A 19361-nucleotide genomic window follows, 5' to 3' on the forward strand; every position below is an offset into this window, starting at 1 on the left:
ATTTTGGTTACTTCGAGATTCACCTAGAGCAACCCATTGAGGAAGACGAGGTAAAGGATTACCAACATATTTTACGTGGAATCTACTTAGCGGAAGAGGAAACTTCTAATCGAACTCTGACGTTTCGGTTACAGTATGCAAGATTTACATTCCCCACTGGAAAACGAACATCACTGGCTAGAAAGTACGTGTATTCTTTTCGAAACAAAGAGACTATAAAAACAGGCAGCTATCCCACGACTTATGTCGTATGTAATCCAACAGATTCCGTGGAAGGAACTCAATGACCATATTCAAACCGTGGATCATTACCATCGATTATTACAAGAACTGTATCCATTCAATTTGGGACGACAAGTGGTGTGTGTCTTAGTGACTTGTTTTCTGGGATTTCGTTTACCAGCCGATTCTTTGTGGACTCTTTACGATCAGTACTTACCACCTCCATGGCCTTAAATGGTCACGAAAAACTCCTTTTGCTCAAAGCCTTGCGTTTTCATCTGGATACTTCTCGACCTCAACAGGAAAAAAAGATTCGTCAACTTTTAGCTACCCAAGACGTGTATGACGATGTGTGTGTAGCTTGTGACTTACACCCTCATTGGACAGATGTTCGTGACTGGAAAAAGGGGGGTTTTGAGGTTTGGACCCAAGAAGTGGCCCAGTATGCACAAGAGTTGTTCAAGGAAAAAAGTTACTTTTCAACCTGTGTTAGTGACGGTGCCAGAAGAACCCGTCACCGAGAACAACCACTCGCTTCAGGACAGGACTGTCATGGACATTCCTGAAAGGTCATTCCGGGAGGACACTTGTGTGACAATACCTCATGTAGAGACTGTAAGAACATTACACACTGTCCCTAGGACATCTTGGTTACCCAAAACATGTTGTACAGACACTTGTTTATATTCCACTTTGATCGCTTTGCTGTGTTTTATATTCCTGTACATCACTATTTGGGTTGTATGTATTTTTGTCTTTCGTGTTCATATTTGAAACATTCAATAAACGTGTTCTGAAAAAAGTATATAAACTCTTGTCTTGTTTGATTTTCGTGTCACAAGTGACATTTCTCACACCATGGCTACCTCTGCTGTCTCTGCTCCCTCTTCCTCTACTGTCAAAGTCATCGACGAACACTTAGATCGTGCCAGTTGGGAGGCTTTGTATCTTCGCCATCCCTTTAACATGCTCATTGCTGGACCTAGCGGTTCAGGCAAAACCGAATTCGTCAAACGTTTGATCGAGCATAAACATCATTTGATCGATCGGCCCCCTCAACGGATCGTGTGGTGTTACAAAGAGTGGCAATCGGCGTACAGCCTTTTGCGAGAAAGTCAAGGCGATTCCATCGTGTTTGTGGAAGGCATTCCTAAAGAAGACGACGGCATCGTCTCTGACTCCCGTCTAACCCATTTGGTCATTTTCGACGACATGTTAGGAGAAGACGAAGAAGAAATTAAATTGTGGTTCACGCGCAAAGGGCATCACCGTAATGCCAGTGTCGTTTACATCACCCAAAATTTGTTTCAACAAAGTAAAGCCCATCGCACCATCAGTCTCAATGCGCATTACGTGGTCTTGTTTAAAAGCCCTCGAGATAAATCGCAAGTGCAAGTCTTAGCCAAACAGTTAGGAACGCCTTGGCTGACTCAGGCGTACGACGATGCCACTCAAACGCCACACGCCTATTTACTCGTCGATTTGAAACCTACCACTCCCGAGGATTTGCGATTTCGTACCCACTTGTTTCACCACTGGTGCCAAGACGGAGGGCCTGTCCTGTACACGTCTCCGTCCTCGACTTCATTTCACTCCCCATGAAAAAAATCTATAAAAACCTCAGACCCTTTTTCGTCTGTCTCACACTCAGTGCGAACATGACGTCCCTTCAGTCGCATCTTCCCGTCAAATTGATTCGTGCCTTGTATGGCATCAGTCGAGAAAAAGATCCACAAACACGAGCTCGTGTCTTAGAAGCTAGCCTCAAAGAAGTCTTACGATGGTTCACGGTGACGGCACGTCAATTACTCCAAGGAATCATTCAGATTCCTCATCAAACCCAACGCTTTTTCGATCGAAACAAAGTCGCTTTGGTCCAACTGGCCGATCCCCGCATCGACACTCAAACCAAAAAACAAATCATTTTGAAACCTGGAGGGAGCGGTACTCTAGGAGGGGTCATCATTCGCTCACTCTTAAGATGGGATCCTAATGCCCCCAATCCCTAAGACAAAAGTTCAACGAAGCCCCAAGAAGAAAAAGACCAGGTCCCCAAAGAGAAGAACTTCTCCAGTGGCGGGACACTCCTCTTACCAGACACCACCCCGAAAAAAGAAAAAAAGCCCCCAGAAAAAGAAACAGAGAAAAAGTCCTCAGAAAAAGAAAAGTCCACAGAAGAAAACTAGTCGCAAGAGAGGCACTGCGGCCAGGACGCAGCCTTACACTCGCAAACCACGACCTGCCACAGCGTCTCCGACAGCCTCACGTTTGTCCACTTCTCCGTTGATGTCACCAGGAACTGAAGAGTACTTGGAGACGTTGATCACACCAAGAACTTCTCCGTTGATGACCCCCAAAAGAACTTCCCCAGTGGCAGGACCTTCCCATTTAGCGGCAGTGGCTGCTGCTCACAAAGTACCTTCTCCCAAAATCAAAGTCCATGAAAGATCGGGCATGTTACAAAGTTTACTGGATTTGTCCAAGCAAGAACTGGCTCGATTTAGTCCGTTACGTACCCCTGCACGACGTGTCATGCCTGTCCTCAAACTGATACGACGTAAAGACAATCAATGGCGACGCGTTCCAGTATAAAAAAGGCCTGTGACCGAGTAGGATATCAGTGTTTTTTGGTGCTCCTGAAGACTCAAAGATGTCACCCTCCAGAAAACCCCAAGGAAAGAAAAGGAAAGGACTGCCACCACGTTTAGCCAAACATGGGGACATGTTATCTGTCCTGTCCAAAGCTTCTCCACCCCTACGAAAAAAACTCATTCAAACGGCCTCCAAAGAGGTCATCGATACCGTGTGCGAATGTTGTTTGAACGTCTTGAAAGGCACGATCCCTTTGTCCAAACACCAGAAACAATGCTTAGGCAAACATCGTCACGTTCTTCGGAAAATGGTTCAAAAGAAAATTCCCATTCGTCAAAAAAAGAAGACGTTGGTCCAACGTGGAGGTATTTTACCTCTCTTGTTAGGCCCCATACTGAAAGGAGTCTTGGGAACCATGTTGGGAGGACTGGTGGGAGCAAGATAAAAAGGCCCTCGGAAGTCCCAAGATCTCAGAATCGACCCCTGACAACCCCATGGAAGGACGAAAACTAGCTTTAGTGCCTTACAAACGATGGATGGAATACCATCGGTGGCAAGAACAACGCACCCCGCATTTACCTCCCAATCCCAATTTGAGCGAGATGTCCCAGTTACAACACGAATTGCAATCCTTGATGGATCGCCAAGATTTGTCCGAAACAGAAAAATCGCAAAAGTACGGTCAACTCTTGCAAAGACTGCAACTCTTTCACCAGAAAGCTTTAGACGAAACAGCTTTACCCACTCTGAAAGATTTTAAGACCTTGATGAAAAGTCCAGCACCATCATCATCATTACCACCACCACCACTACTGTCATCCCCAACCGTCACCAGAGATGCTACCCCACGAAGACCTGAGGAAGAAGAGACGCGCGAAGTGTTTCAAACACCGTCAGCAGCTCCCATTTCGAGTAAGATTGCAGCATCCTTATTGACCCCGTCCCCCACACCCCAACGAGAAGAAATGAAAGCTTGGGTTAAAAAGATGATGTCCACACCTCCTTCGACAGAAGTGAAAAAGAAAGAAGGGAAACCAGAAGCGAAAAAAGAAAAGAAAACCAAAGCCATTCCATTGCCACCTCCACCACCACCACCACCACCACTACCTTCGACTTCTACTCCCGTAGCCCATCGGACACGTAAATCCGTTTCCAAACCACCCTTTCGACCCACCCAAAGTAGCATCACCGAAGAGTGGGTGACTTATTAACACACCAACACAAAATAAAAAATGGAAAAAGTCTTAGCCAGCATTTACTACGATCCCTCGCATCCTGCAGGTTACGCAGGAGTTCAAAAATTGTATCGTGCTGCCAAAACGCAACTGAAAAGTCTCCGTTTACCTCAAGTGCAACGATGGTTACAAGAACAAGCTACCTACACTTTACACAAACCCATTCGACGCAAGTTTGCCAGAAGTCGCACCCGAGTGGAAGGCATCGATCACACTGGACAACAAATTTTTACAAAAGTCATGTTACTGAAATAAAATTAGTCAATTCTTATCAATTTTTATGTGCTGAACACGAATATGACAGTCAAATTGCAAAATTGGCTCTAGTTTTTTTGTAATCTGCAAGAAATTAATGTTTACATAACGAAATGCATTCCAATAGTAAAAGGTCAACTGTAATAGCCTACCTATAAAAAATCAAGTCATTGACTACATCTTAGATTTCTTCGCCTGTCTCTTGTACAGCTGTTCGGGAGCATCTCTGAGGAGTGTCCAGCAGTAGTCAGCCAGCATTGTAGTGGACCATTTTCCCTGGTATCTTTGTTCCATTGTTGCGATATCTTGATGAAAACGTTCGCCGTGTTCATCACTAACAATACCACAGTTGCTAGGAAAGAAATCCAAATGGGAATGAAGGAAGTGAATCTTTAGAGACATATTGCAGCCAAGTTTCTTATACTTCATCAACATGTCTTCTACTAGTTCCTTATAGTTTTCTGCCCTAACATTTCCGAGGAAGTTTGTAGAAACTAGGCGAAAAGCATTCCATGCTTGTTTCGCGTCACCTTCCAGCAAGTTGTTGAATCGGTCATCTTTGAAAAGCTCTCGAATCTGAGGACCCACAAAAACTCCCTCTTTAATCTTTGCTTCGCTGAGTCGAGGGAATTTTTCATGCAGGTATCGGAATGCTGGCAAAGTCCGGTCAATGGCTTTCACGAAGTTCTTCATCAAACCTAGGGGCCCCGAGTGGCCGAGTGGTCTAAAGCGCTCACCGTTACGGATCACTGCCATCTCACCTCTGTCTGCGTGAGTTCGAGTCTCGGATTCGGCCAATGTGGTTATGTGAGAAAGCTTGCCAGTAGCTTCTCGTGGGTCGGTGGTTCTTTCCGGGGATTTCCCGGGTTCTTCCTCCACCATTTATACTGGCCGCCATGAATAGCCTATCTTGTGCTGAAAAATGGCGTTAAACCATACAACAACAACAACATCATCAAACCTAGTTTGATGTGAAGGGGTGTTAGCAAGATTTTCTGAGCCTCAACCAGAGCTGGGTGTTGGATATTCTTCTCTCCAATGGCTACATTCTGCCTGTGAGTCCATTCCTTCCTCATGTAGTGCATTTCCCTTGCTCGGCTATCCCACTCGCATAAGAAACACATGTATTTTGTATATCCTTGCTGCAGTCCCATTAAAAGGGCAACTACCTTCAAATCACCACAGAGGTGCCAGCTGTACTTGTTATACTCAATGGAATTCAGTAGCTGCCTTAAGTTATCGTATGTCTCTTTCATGTGGACAGCATACGCTACTGGAATAGATGGAAGAATGTTTCCATTGTGCAAAAGCACAGCCTTGAGACTCAGTTTCGAAGAGTCCACAAATAGTCTCCATTCTTGTGGGTCATGAGTGATTTTTAAAGCATTCATGAGGCCCTCAATATCGGAACAGAATATCAGATTACTTTCCTTTCTGAAGAAAGGCTCCAATTGCTGGTGGCGCTTTCGATATGCAGTAATTGTGACATCTTCTTCTAGAAGATTCCATTGTTGGAGTCTTGATCCTAGCAATTCTGCCTTGTTCTTTGATAAGTCCAAATCACGAATCAGGTCATTTAGTTCTTCCTGTGTTATTCTGTGTGGGGTTGATGATGCACCACAGTGAAAATCTGGATCACTGCATGCTGATGGACCAGGAGAAGAACAGGTCGACTCATCTTTGTCTTCGTCAGATGAATCAAGAGAATATTCTGCTGGAGGTTCTGGAATAGGAAGTCCCTCACCATGTGGAACTGGTCTCAATGCAGACGGAATGTTTGGGTAGACTATTCTCGACTTCTTTCGCTTCGTTATTCCGCCGGAAAGAGGAGGAACCAAGCAGAAGTAACAGTCATTTAGGTGGTTGCTTGGCTCTCTCCACACCATTGGGACTGCAAACGGCATTGATGACCTTTTGCAATTCAACCACTGTGAAAGCTGTGTTGTACATGTAGCACAGCATATATGCGGAGCCCAAGGCTTGTCTTGGTCACCAACCTTGCATCCGAAGTAAAGATGATATGCCTTCTTCACTTGAGAATTGATACTTTTCTTCTGGTTGGCAAATGTCACTTCCCCACAAATATAGCAAAAATTGTCCGCGGTATTAACACACTTTCGAGGCATTACTGTTCTTTATTGTACGTAAATGGATAAAATAATAAGTTTTATGTAACAGTAGCTTGAACTGTCTCGCACAACGTCTAAAATATTTTAAATGCTGAACCTATCTGATTGGGCTTTATATAGTACACTGCTTACGTCAGTTTCAGCAGCCGCCTGGCATTAGTATAATAGGCCTACACATGTATAGTACACTGCTGACGTCAACTTACTTCAGCAGCCGCATGGCATTAGTATTGCATTGCATCAGAAAATGATGCAATCAACTGTGGATGATGTGAGCATGATGGTATTATGCAATGTTACATCCTTATTCCGGATGTTGCTGCAGTCCTACTGGAGAAATTTACACAGTGAAACATAGAAAATGAGGTATATGAATATCTTCAAAACGAGAGCCAATACAAATTTTTCACGGTTATATTCGTGTTCGGCACACCAAAATACTACAGATTAGGGCTTTTTCAAGTCAGTAATGATTTCACTGTTGACCAGTGTCATCAATGGCAAGCCGATTTAGCCGATGTCTCTCATTTGGCCAGCTACAATCGTGGCTACAAATATTTGTTTTGTGTCATCGACGTCTTTTCCAAATTTGCCTGGGTCGTGCCCTTGACTTCCAAATCGAGCAGCGAGTTAGTGCGAGCCCTGCAACGGGTGTTGAAACAAAGCGGTCGTCACCCTCTTCGATGGCAAACGGACAAAGGCACCGAATTTCTGAACCAAGCTTTCCAAAAAGAATTAAAGAAACGTGACATTCATTTTTTTACCACCGAGAATCCCGAAACCAAAGCCAGCATCGTGGAACGTTTTCAACGCACTTTGAAAGAACGCATGTGGAAATATTTTACACATCACCACACTCTGAAGTACATCGACATCTTACCGCACCTGGTGCAAGCGTACAACCAATCTTACCATCGAAGCATCGGACGTGCCCCGCAAGACGTGACTCCCGACAACGAAGTGCTGGTGTTTGAGCGCCTGTTCGGTACGTCCCCGACGAGGGCTGTCCCCAAGAAAAGTGGAGAGTTGGCCGTAGGAGATTGGGTGCGCATTGGCAAAACCAAACGCACTTTCGACAAAGGTTACTTACCTAACTGGACGACCGAATTGTTTCGTGTCACTTGACGAGTGCATGGCCGTCATCCTGCCGTCTATAAATTGGAAGACATGAACGGAGAAGTGCTCAAAGGAACGTTTTATTTGCCCGAGTTACAACGTGTCACCAAAAAAGAAGACGACGTGTACGACATCGAAAGCATTCTCGAACGCAGAACCCGTAAAGTGGGCAAACGACGTGTCAAAGAAGTCAAAGTACGTTGGAAAGGATATCCACCCAGTTTCGATTCTTGGATCGACGCTTCGCAAGTCATCGACTATAAAAAGAAGAAGTGACCATCATGCCCTTTCACACAGCAGACGCAGCTACGTCGACCACTCCTTCTTCCCCTAGTTCTTCTGTGCAAGATTTACAAAAACAACCCTTGTGGGTGTGGTGTGGAGAACGTGTGCCTAAAACGCAAATCGTCTTTTTCTGCCAAATCTTCGTGGTGTATTGTGTCATCGGGGCAGCCATCGCCAATTTGAGTTTGCAACAAGGAGACAAACAATTGTGGACCATTTTATTGAGCAGTTGCATCGGTTACCTGCTTCCCAATCCCTCCCTGAAATTCTCCTCGAACGGGAACGTTGTGTCCAGTGCCAGTGTCAGTGCCAGTCACCAGTCCAACCACAATCAGAACCCCATTTTGGGCGGAGACACGCCTCTGACGTCCAGTAATATCCCCTCGGACAGCCACAGAACTCTAGAATTATGAGTCACCAAAACCAATTTTACTTAACCTTACCCAGTGACAGTTCCATGGAGGTGTTTCCCAACAACACGTTGTGCTGTTACACGGCCAAATTACCTCAGACCATCCCCTTAGATCACGAAGCCCATTGGGAAGTGGCTTTAGTAGAAATGATTCACCCGACCCAAGTCCTCAATGTCGTTGCCAATCAAAATAAATTTGTGGTGGAAGTTTATGACGAACCATTGAAAAAGTGGATGAATGACAATAGCAAATATCCCAATAAAAAACAAAACAAAGACAATCCAAATTGGACCGACTATGAGTTGTCCATTCTCCCAGGCTATTATTTTAGTGGTCAACATTTGGTCAACACCATAGCCACCAAGTTTAATGGCGTGTTTGGGGAAGCTTTTAAGACTTTCAAGGCCAAAACTGTCACCATGGAATACCACAAAACAGCTCGTCGCTTCCTGATCAAATTTCCTGAGGGGGACAAAATCATGGGTTTCCATTTTATTAATGATGAATTGTTTGACATGTTGGGTGGTGACGTGAAGCTGAAGAAAAAAACAGAACAAACACTAAAAGAAAAAGTCGTCATTTACGAGAACGATACTTTTGTCAAGTATTTTCGTACCCCGGTAGAACTGAACCAAGGACTGAATTTGATGTTTGTGTATTCCGATGTGGTGGAATACAACGTGGTGGGACACACCTCCGTGCCGTTACTGCGTGTCATTCCTTTCAAAGTAGATTCTGCCACGAACGCTGACGAGGAAGGTGGTAACACTTACCACGTCCACCGCGAATTTGTCCATCCTCACTATTTGCCGGTCAGCAAGTCATATTTGGACACGGTCAACATTACTATAAAAGGAGATCTGGGACAAGATATTCCATTTACCAAAGGAAAAGTCACGGTGAAACTCCATTTTCGAAAACGGTTCTCTCACGACTCTTAAGTCATGTATCCAGTGTACCGAGGGGTTGCACGACAGCGAGGACACGGTTTAGGAGACATGTTAAAATCGGCCTTTCGTTCAGTGGCTCCGGTGTTGAAACCGATGGTGACACGCGGATTGCACGCCTTGAAAGATGCGGCACTGACGCAAGGCAAAGAATTTCTCCAAAATGTCATCATCGACAAACAAAACCCTAAAGAAGCCTTCATGAGGGCTGGCAAAAATGTCTTGCTGCAAACGGGAAAAGACATTTTAGGCCGACGAGACACACCTATAAATGCCCTGCACGCTACCGAGTCAGGCATTCAGCAAGGACAAGGCAGAAAGAGACGACGCAGAAAACACCCTTTCACTAGACTTCAAGCGAGAAAGGCCAAGAAAAGAAGAACCGTTCGAGACTTAGACGTTTTCGATTATTGAGAAAGAGAAAAAAATGATGCACCGAGAGTCTTGCGCTTGTTCCAAGACGGAACTGGATCTGTTTGCCATGCCCCCCACGATGATGACCATGCAAGAATCCCAGTGGGTGGAATTTAATCCCATCTCCACATTGACCGATTCTGCTCCCATCGAATTTGAAATCAAAGGACAGCCCGAAGATTACATCGATCTGAATAGCAGTTACCTGTACTTGAAAGTCAAAGTAACCGAAGCGAACAACGTTGCCATAGACAATGATGATGTAGTAGCTCCCGTCAACAATTTCATGCATTCCTTGTTTAGCGAAGTGGACTTGTACTTGAATAACAAACTGGTCAGCAGCAACATGGATACTTACCCTTATCGAGCGTACCTGGAAAATCTCTTGACGTACGGAAAAGAAGCCAAGAACACTCATCTGGATGCTTGCGTGGTATGGGAACCTGACCAAGCGGATAGGTTCAACAAAACTACAATTGTTGCTGGGGAGGATCCAAATACAACGGGATTTGTAGAACGAAGAAAGAAAATTCATCTAAGTCGTAGTTTAGAACTGATGGATCGCTTGCATTTGGACATGTGGTTACAAGAGAAGTATTTGCTGAACGGGGTGGATGTCCGCCTGAGACTGAATCGCAGTAGTGCTGCTTTCCATTTGATGACTGGTACTGCTGATACCACTTACAAAACCACCATCGAAGAAGCCAAACTTTACGTGCGTCGTGTGGAAGTGTTACCTAAAGTAGGTAACGACATCAGTCAGACATTGAGCAGAACAACCGCCAAGTATCCCATACGACGCGTAGAAGTGAAAACGTTCACCATTGCCTCTGGACTCCGATCCAAGATCGAAGATCATCTGTTCCAAGGACAGTTACCCAAACGTTTGATTGTTGGCATCGTCAAGAATTCAGCTTTCAATGGTGACTTTAAAGAAAATCCTTTTCAGTTTCAACATTACAGAGTGTCCAAGATCGAAGTCAGTCGCGATGGCAAGACCTTGTGTACCCGACCTTTCGAACCTGTCTTTAATACCGCCGATAAGACTAAGTCGAATTACTTGAGATCGTACTTGTCCCTGTACGAAGCCACCGGACAGTTAGGAACTAACACCAGTCACGGCATTACGTACGACGAATATGCAGAAGGCTATGCTTTGTGGGCTTTCGATTTCACTCCTGACCAGGGCAGCGACGAGGGACATTTCCACCCTATAAAATCTGGCCAGATTCGTGTGGAACTTCAGTTTGCGGTTGGTCTACCAGAGACGGTGAACGTCATCCTGTATGCAGAATTCGATAATACCATAGAAATCAACAGTTTGAGAGAAGTCATTCTAGATTACTAGAAGCCATGGAAGACTGTTATCCCTCTTTACAAAGTGGAGAAACTTTGGACATGGAATGTGAGGAGACCGTGAAAGGAGAATCCCAAGACAAAGACGAAGAAGATATCATAATGAAGTCGAGATGGCCAGAACAAGAAGCCCATTTAGTCTCCTGTTTTGCCAAACACTTGGTCGATAAAATAACGGAATTGATCAAGAAAAATTGCTATGGATGTCAAAACGATCATCCCAGTCAAATTCAACACGATAAATGCCTGATGTTAAGTCAAGAAGAAAAATTGGACGAGTATCTGGACGAAGCTTGGAGTCTCATCTCGAACAAAGACGTGTTGCACCAGTGGTATAAAGACTTGCGTGAACATTCTTGTCCACCATTAACCACTCAAGAGATCCATCGTATCGAAGCTCTCCTGAATCAGAGTGAGGAAACAGAACGAATAACCGTTTATTCGTCAGACATTTTCAAGCAAAAAGTCAGGATCGAATTGACGACTTATTATTACCTGTGAAGAAGAAAAAAACCACACAAAACAATGGATACCTGGGAACTTTATTACCTTTTGAACCACAGTTCGTATACGTCTTCTTGGAATCCTGTGCTAAAGATGAACTCCCTCATCGAAAACCTAAAGACCATCAAGCTTACGTGATCAACACGGACGACAGTCATCTCCCAGGAACCCACTGGGTAGCCGTCTACTTTCCTCAAGAAGGATGTGTGGAATATTTCGATTCGTACGGATTTCCCCCTTTGGAAGACGATATCATCGACTTTATGAGAAGAAATGCTCAAACCACCCGATTCAATAACGTGAAATTACAAGGCACATATTCCTTGGTGTGTGGACAGTACTGTGTGTATTTTCTGCATCATCGCAGCCTGGGCTATTCCTTAGAACATTTAGTGACTCATTTTGATCCTCGTTCTTCTGCTAGAAACGATGTGAAAGTAGATCGATGGTTTTGTGACCATTATGCTTATCTTTTGTCTCAAGCTAGGAAACGTAGTGTCCATCAATGGCCTAATGATTTCCAACAGTGGAAATCACAATTTCATTCACAACGTTGTCAACCCTGTTCTAAGTAGATTGTATTTGAAAAGATTGTTTGATGTTATAGTGTTGGATTATTGTTAAAAATGTTAGAGTTGTTGTTTAGTGTTAAGTGATTTTTGAATAAAAAATGTTGCGTTTTGAAAAAAATGCCTTTGTGGTTTGTTTAGCTATAAGAATGTTGGATTGATGCTCTTTTTTCTTACTATCCCTCTCATGACACTCACTGAACGTTGCGGCTCGAAAACCGTGTGGGGGATGTTTTCCTTCACGTCCGCGCTTTGACTTTAAGAACCGGTTTGTTCCCAGTCTAACCATCCATTGTCGACTTATCCTCCTAAGAAGATGTGCTCCAAACTAGCTAAGCTCAACGAAGCCTACGTGAATTTGCATAGGGTCAGACACAGTCTGATACCAAAGCCAGAAGAAATAGAGAATGTGAGAATGCTAAAAATCACTGAAGACCTAATAGAAGAGCTCTTCAGAGAAGAAGTGAACAGGGAAAAAGAAGAATGGACAGAGAAGTACAGACTTCAGAGACAACATCAACAGCAGCAACAGCAGCAACAACAGCAACAACAGCAGCAACCTGAACCTGACAGAGGCTTTGTCGATTGCCGTATCGACACCAAAGAGTTCTTCTTCTCTTTCCGAAGAAGCAGACCTATTGCCAGAAAGTCTATCCTCAGAGGACATCGCATTCTTAGAAACTAAAAAAGAATGCCATAGCAAACAAAAAAACAGCCCTTTTCAGGGCTACCCAATACTCTAGAAAAGAAATAACGATTAATTGGCCAATGTGAGTAGGTAGAGTAGTGTGTATATAAACACTAACTCTTTTATAAAAAATGTGAGAGTATGTGTTTGTGTGTTTGTGTGTTTGTAAGAGCTCACGTAAGTTGGTGTGGATAGTAGATTAAAATGATGTCTTTTTTGGTGTCTGAGGTGTATATTTGGGGTTAGATTGGATTGCTTTGCGTATGTGGATAGTCTATTGAAGTGATTTATGAAAAAATTTTAAAATAGTGATGGGGAGCATAAAAAGTGAGTGAGTGTTTCTTTTAGGTCCGCGCGTTGTTGTTGTTTTTGGTCATGATCTAGGTAAGATCCATTTTATGTTATTAGGGGGATGTTTTCCTTCACGTCCGCGCTTTCACTATAAATTGAAACTCGTTCGGCAGTCCAGCTACCCTTGTTGATTGATCAACACCAAAAATGAACACGAGAGTGGAGAAACTGTTGGAACTTCATGTGCATCTGGAATATGCCAGGCGCATATTAAATGAACTGGCCGCGGAAGCCATTGTCGAGGAGGGAAGGATAAGAGAGGAGGAAAGAAGAAACAAAGAAGAGGAGGAGAGAAGATATAAAGAAGAAGAGGAAAGAAGATACAAAGAGGAGGAGAGAAGATACAAAGAAGAGGAGGAGGAAAAGGAGAGAAGAAATTTCAAAATCCCAGAGAGCGAAAATTGGGATTCTGAAGCGACATATCCTGCCTCTGCTCTCTCCCCCCAAAAGGTAAAAAGTAACTGGGGGATAAGATGCGTATGTGGCGCCAGGCCTGGAAGGTGCCACCATTAACCAGGTGCCCATGAAGTTCCAAACAAAACAGTCCTTTTCAGGGCTACCCAATACTCTAGAAAAGAAATAACGATCAATTTGCCAATGTATGTAGGTAGAGTAGTGTGAATATAAACACTAACTCTTTTTTGTAAAAATGTGAGGGTATGTGTTTGTGTGATTGTGTGTTTGTGTTTGTAAGTGATAAAGTAGGTTGGTGTGGATAGTAGATTATGGGTTTCTTAGAGTATGTGAAGAGTATAGTTGGGGTTATATTATATGAAATGAAAAAGTAGGGGGATGTTTTCCTTCACGTACGCGCGTTGATGGGTCATGATCTAGGTAAGATTAATTTTATGTTTTTAGGGGATGTTTTCCATCACGTCCGCACTTTCACTATAATAACCCACAGTATTCGTCGTTCAAACCATTCTGCAAAGAATAAAAAGAAGATGGCGTGAAACCAAATGGACAAAATACAAACCTTGCAAGACGTTTTAGACAACTTAGGAATAATGGAACAGATGCTATTAAGACTGGTTGAAGACCATTATTCCTATAGTCCCCATCGTGTGAAGATGGAAATTAATAACTTAAGGAAAGCAAAGGACAAGATTAGTGGTGTAATGAAAGAGATCAAGGAGGAGAAGGAGGATGAAGAGGAAAGAATAAGAATACGCAATTGGAACGAAAAAATTGAAAAAGAAGAAGAAAATGAAAAGAGGAAGAAAGAAGAGGAGGAAGAGAAGAAGAAAGAAGAGGAGGAGGAGAAGAAAAAAAAGAAAGAGAAGAAGAGTGTAGGAGATAAAATAAGAACTTGGTGGAGGAAAAGAAGAAATTAGAAGAAGAAAACCCAAAGGCCCTTTTCAGGGCCAGCCATATTTCTCGAAAAGAGATAGTCTTTGAATTGCCTACCCCTTTTTTTAAAAAAATTTTTTAACAAAATCCCATGTTAAATTCCCCTTGTCCGTAGAGTGACCCACGATTTATCGCCATGTTAAATTCCCCTTGTCCGTAAAGTGGCCCACGATTTATTCCCATGTTAATTCCCCTTGTCCGTAGATTTGCCCACGATTTTTCTCCATGTTAAATTTCCATTGTCCGTAGATTTGCCCAAGGGGGTCTGTAATGCTAATTCCCATTGTCCGTAGGGTGCCCCCCTTCACTACTGGCGCGACACTTTCAATAGCCAAAGAAACAGCGCGATAATAATTACAGCTGGTAACCGCGAAAACTTTTGTAAATGGGTTTACCGAAAAGAAAAGAAAATATATAAAATATCCAAAGGCCTCCCTCCCTCTCTCTCTCTCTCTGGACATGTGTATTTGCAATTAAATGTCATATTCAAATAGTTTTAAAATAAAAAAAAATACCATTTTTATAATGTCTTCATATTTAGTACATACGGCTGAAGAAATGAGTTTCATCATCGTGTTTGTTTACAGAGAAGGTACCATATGTATCATCATTTCGGAGAACATGGATTTGGCAACGGCCAATTAAATCTACAATGAATAATCACAGATTCTCAACTGGTTACATGTTTTAAACTGCTCTTTTGTGATGAGTTTAATAGATAATAAAAAAAGAAATAATGATCATTGACAAAGCAAACATTTTCTAATTCTTTCTCTGAATCCTTGTCGCCCGGCACCTTTTTTTTGGTTTGGCTTTACCAATTTTGGGGCTTTCAAAAGTGTAAATGCCGTCTGAGGACGTGACCGCTGTTGTTAATTTAATGTGGGATATCTGCAAACAATGTCATCAATATATCGTCTTTTTCTTCCTCAGATTTGAAATTCCATGATAATTTACTTATTTTACATCGCGAGAATTTTGTGTTGAGGATATTGTTGCCTGTCCCGTTCAGAGATCGGCGAAGGTCGACGAATTCGACCTTGATCAATTCATATATTTTTTCAATGAGTTTGTTCGTTATGCGTATATGAAAAATAAAGGTACAAGAACAAAAAATAACAATTCTAGGAGTAATTAATGTACACAACATAACACAATTATCTTACCAAGATCTTAAAGCACGAATAACAGATTTTTGGGAGAAAAAACACAAAAGTTAAAAACATTAGTTATATGGCAAACTAAAACGCAAAACAAAACTCCGATGAGGATCAAGAGTTCATTGTTCTAAAAGAATTTGGAAGTTCATGAAAAAGCGTTTCTCTTCACCCACGGCATGATTAACTCAAACTTCTTCCATTACGTAAGAAAACAGTAGATTCGTTACTTTAATAGTTCACTGAACCTATACACCGTTAATTTGGTTAGAATATGTGTCTTTAAAAGTTCAGAAATAATGAAAATAGAATAGGTGATAAAACACCCTGAGCAGCAGAGGGGGCGAACAGACCGACTTTGGAAGCGTCCAAAGACCGAAATAAGCCTTCCTAAAAAAAGGATTAATAACCTTAAAAATCAAAATAACTAACTACAGAGGCTCTCTCAAAGAGTTCCTAGAGTCCCTAGGTTAGTTCATGTTATTTCTCCAACTAAAAACTTGCGATGGCGAGTATATTACAAAAAATGAACCAACTTGAGGTCATGCCCCCTCTGCTGCTATAATTAAATCATCATCATATTAATAAATGCCACCGGCTAGTGAATCTCACACTGCTAGATTAGCTCGAGAGAGACTAAAAGCAATCAAAACATTTCTTCCTGTTCAGGATTCTGTTAGACAAAAATTGCAAGAACGTCAAGAAGCCCAAGTTGAATTTGCAGAAGGCACAGAACAGTTATTTAAACAAATCGTCGAACCAACCAAGAAAATTATTACAGCAACGGAGGCGGTTCAAAAAACTCTTGAGACATTACCCGCTGATATTGCTGGCCGTTTTCCACCACCCCAGCAACCTCCTCAACCACAACTGCCAAAAGTTAGAGTCGATATCATAGATAAATTCACGCCCGAAGGTATTTTCGCTATCAAAGACCCAGACCAATTACTTAACATTGCTGCGTTTGGATATCATGAAAGAGATAAATATGTAAAACCCGAATATGTTAAAACGATGAAACCTGCCGATTGGATTAGGAATATATATCGCATCGTTACTGATACTCCGCAAATCAGATCCGAGCGAAATACTAGTGATTTTAACCTCTTTAATAATGCAGTATGCGAGTACATTGAACAATTAAAGCGAGAAAAAATACTAAAAGAGGAAGAAATAAAACAACAACTTGAAAAATCAAAAGCAGATAGAATATTAAAAGAAAAAGGAATAAAGCAGCAACGTAAAGAAAAAGCAGGAAAACAACAATTTTCCTCACCGTCGGAAGCTGAAAAGTCCAAAGACCTACTTAAAAAATCAGAAGAAGAATTAAAATTATTTAAGAAAAAAGCAGAAACAACAAGTAAGGAAGAAGGAGCAACTGGAAGTGGTTTTCCTTTGGTTACTGAAGGAAGTGGTCTTATTACTTGTCCTAACAATGTTATTTCTGACATAGAACGACTAGAAATACTAATTGGAGGAAAACGGGCTGGAAACAATTCTTCAGAAATTGTTAACGAAATATCTGATATTTGTCGAAGATTATTTCAAGGCGGTATTATGGATCGCAGCATTTATCGTTCCCTTATTGATGAAATTGCTGATGATTATCACAGCTACTAAACAATTAATTAATCAGTATAAAATGATTATACACACTGCTCAACGTGGACCGATCATGGTCAGGGTAGTAAACTCACGACTGCCAAATTAAAAAGCAATTTACGGAGATGGACTTGGTGATGTTGTTCAGGGTCTATTTAGAAGGATGGCTCCAAAAGCAATACCGATTGCAAAACAATCAGGGATGAAGGCTATTGAGGCTGTTCGTGATAAAATTCCTGGCGTTATTGGTAATCTTGCCAGTAAAGCGTTCTCGACTGTCAAGGACTGACTAGCTGGATTAGTACGAAGAAAACATCAGCAACCAATGAAACCGGCCAGCACTGAAGTTATGCCAGCAAATGTCAGTAAAATAATAAATCAGGCTGCAAATCAAAAACTAGCGGAATTATCTGAAGAAGCAGAAAGAAATATAACAGCAAATTTAATAGCAGGAAGCGGTCTTAGTCGACGATGATAATTTAGATCACCATTTGGAAAAATGGTAATTATAATAAAATGTTTAAACGTGTATCCGACCCAGCATTTGACATGGATGCACCGGTCCTCAAAGATGAATCGGTACGTGATTATCAATTTTATTCCTATGACGCAAGACAACCAAATCAGTGGGGGAGAATCGAATTACAGGTTCAGGATACAAGTAGATATTTTTTACCCGCTAAGGCGTTTATTGAAGTAGAAGGTAGACTTGTAACGAATGTTGTAGCTAATACGCTATATGGTGCCAATTTGCGTGTTGGTTTTGTCAACAACGGGATTATGGCACTGTTTGATGGCGCCACATACATGATTGATGGAAAAAATATTGAATCAGTTCAGAAGGATGTCGATGTTGCCACAACAATAAGTGGTCTAGCGAGATATTCTGATGATTACACAAGATCAGCTGGTCCAACAATGATGTTTGCTAAGGATATTACTGACCACGCTGATGATGTTCAGTATATTAAGGTACAAACACCACGAGGTACTGCAGCTGATCCACAACCAGTTGATTTTGAACATGAAGATATACTAGCAGGTGCTTTTGATATTATAGGAAGTGTTAATGCGAATTACAACTTAGGATTTACAACACGCCGAGCAGCGTTGTCAGGAAATGATAGAAATTTTTCATGTGCAATTCCAATGTCTCACATCTTTGGATTTTGCAGAAATGTTAGAAAGGTCATCTTTGGAGCTAAACACACAGTTGTGCTCGTAAGAAAAGGTGATGATAATGATGCAATCTGGCGAGGTGCTGGTGTTGCTGATGGTAAAGTAAATATAACGAAACTTTCATTGTGGATGAAAGTAATTATTCCATCTATTGCTGAGGAACAAAAATTACTCTCTTTTAGGGATCAAGGCGGTAAATCATTGCTATCATGGTTAACAGTAACCACAGATGCTACTCAAAGTTCTGTTAATGGTTTATTTACATGGAATATAGCATTACAGCAAGGTGTTTCTGCGCCACGACATATTTTTATTACACCGCAAAATAATGTTCGGACGAATAGTCAAGGACGTTCACATATGATATTTGACAGACATGGAGTTGATGAAGTTTCCTTGCGGATAAATGGACATCAAGAACCAACTGAAGATATATTGTTTAATTTTGGTCAAAATCACGTAGCGCGTGCATATCATCGTTTGATGTCATTTATGGGACGTGATCAAAACGTGGATACTGGTTTGCAAATATCACAGTTAGATTTTACAAATCTATATCCGATTTATTATTTTTCACTGGAACATCTTGATTTATCCAATCATTCTGTCGTTGATATACACTTTCGAGCTCGCGTTACTGACCCTCCTCCTGATATAGCTGGTCCACCCTTTATTCGCGGCACCTACAGAGCAATCGCGGTTATACTCAGTGATAAAGCGATGTTACTTGAAGGTGGTAGTGGTCGAATGAGGGTTATTGATGCACCAGTGGAAAATCTTTAATCATTATTTGGAGCGTGGCAAGTATTTATCATAAAATGCCATATCATCACGTTAGTGTCAGTCTGACTCCTGGTCAGATTAAAAACCTTCAATCAAATTCAGCAAAAAACTGCGGAATGAAAATATCACTAAAGCGAGATCAGATCGCGGGTGGTCAAAATAAATTATCATTATCAGAACGTCAACTTAAACATTTCAACGGCGCAAAACAATC

At 41.9% G+C, this 19361-nt stretch overlaps 1 protein-coding gene across 1 annotated transcript; it reads right to left on the reverse strand.

Annotated features, from left to right (window-relative positions):
- Window positions 1–4282: 4282 nt before the first annotated feature.
- Window positions 4283–5560, reverse strand: LOC149787323 (uncharacterized). Its single transcript, XM_089978371.1, has 2 exons — window positions 5266–5560; window positions 4283–5002 (listed from the first exon to the last, which is right to left on the reverse strand). The coding sequence occupies exons 1-2, from the start codon at window positions 5558–5560 to the stop codon at window positions 4479–4481; spliced, it is 819 nt and encodes a 272-aa protein (XP_089834497.1). The 3' UTR covers window positions 4283–4478.
- Between the last annotated feature and the right edge of the window lie 13801 nt (window positions 5561–19361).

The sequence above is a fragment of the Sinohyriopsis cumingii genome, chromosome 12 (assembly GCF_028554795.1).
Source record: "Sinohyriopsis cumingii isolate HCF-2022 chromosome 12, ASM2855479v2, whole genome shotgun sequence".
Taxonomy (NCBI): Eukaryota; Metazoa; Mollusca; class Bivalvia; order Unionida; family Unionidae; genus Sinohyriopsis; species Sinohyriopsis cumingii.

Bases quoted from the DNA above. Each gene is read 5' to 3' on its own strand.
- LOC149787323 (XM_089978371.1), bottom strand. From the start codon at position 5,560: ATGAAAGAGACATACGATAACTTAAGGCAGCTACTGAATTCCATTGAG. The intron at 5,003-5,265 runs GTTTGATGATGT...CGGGGCCCCTAG, and splicing joins ACCCCTTCACATCAAACTAG to GTTTGATGAAGAACTTCGTG.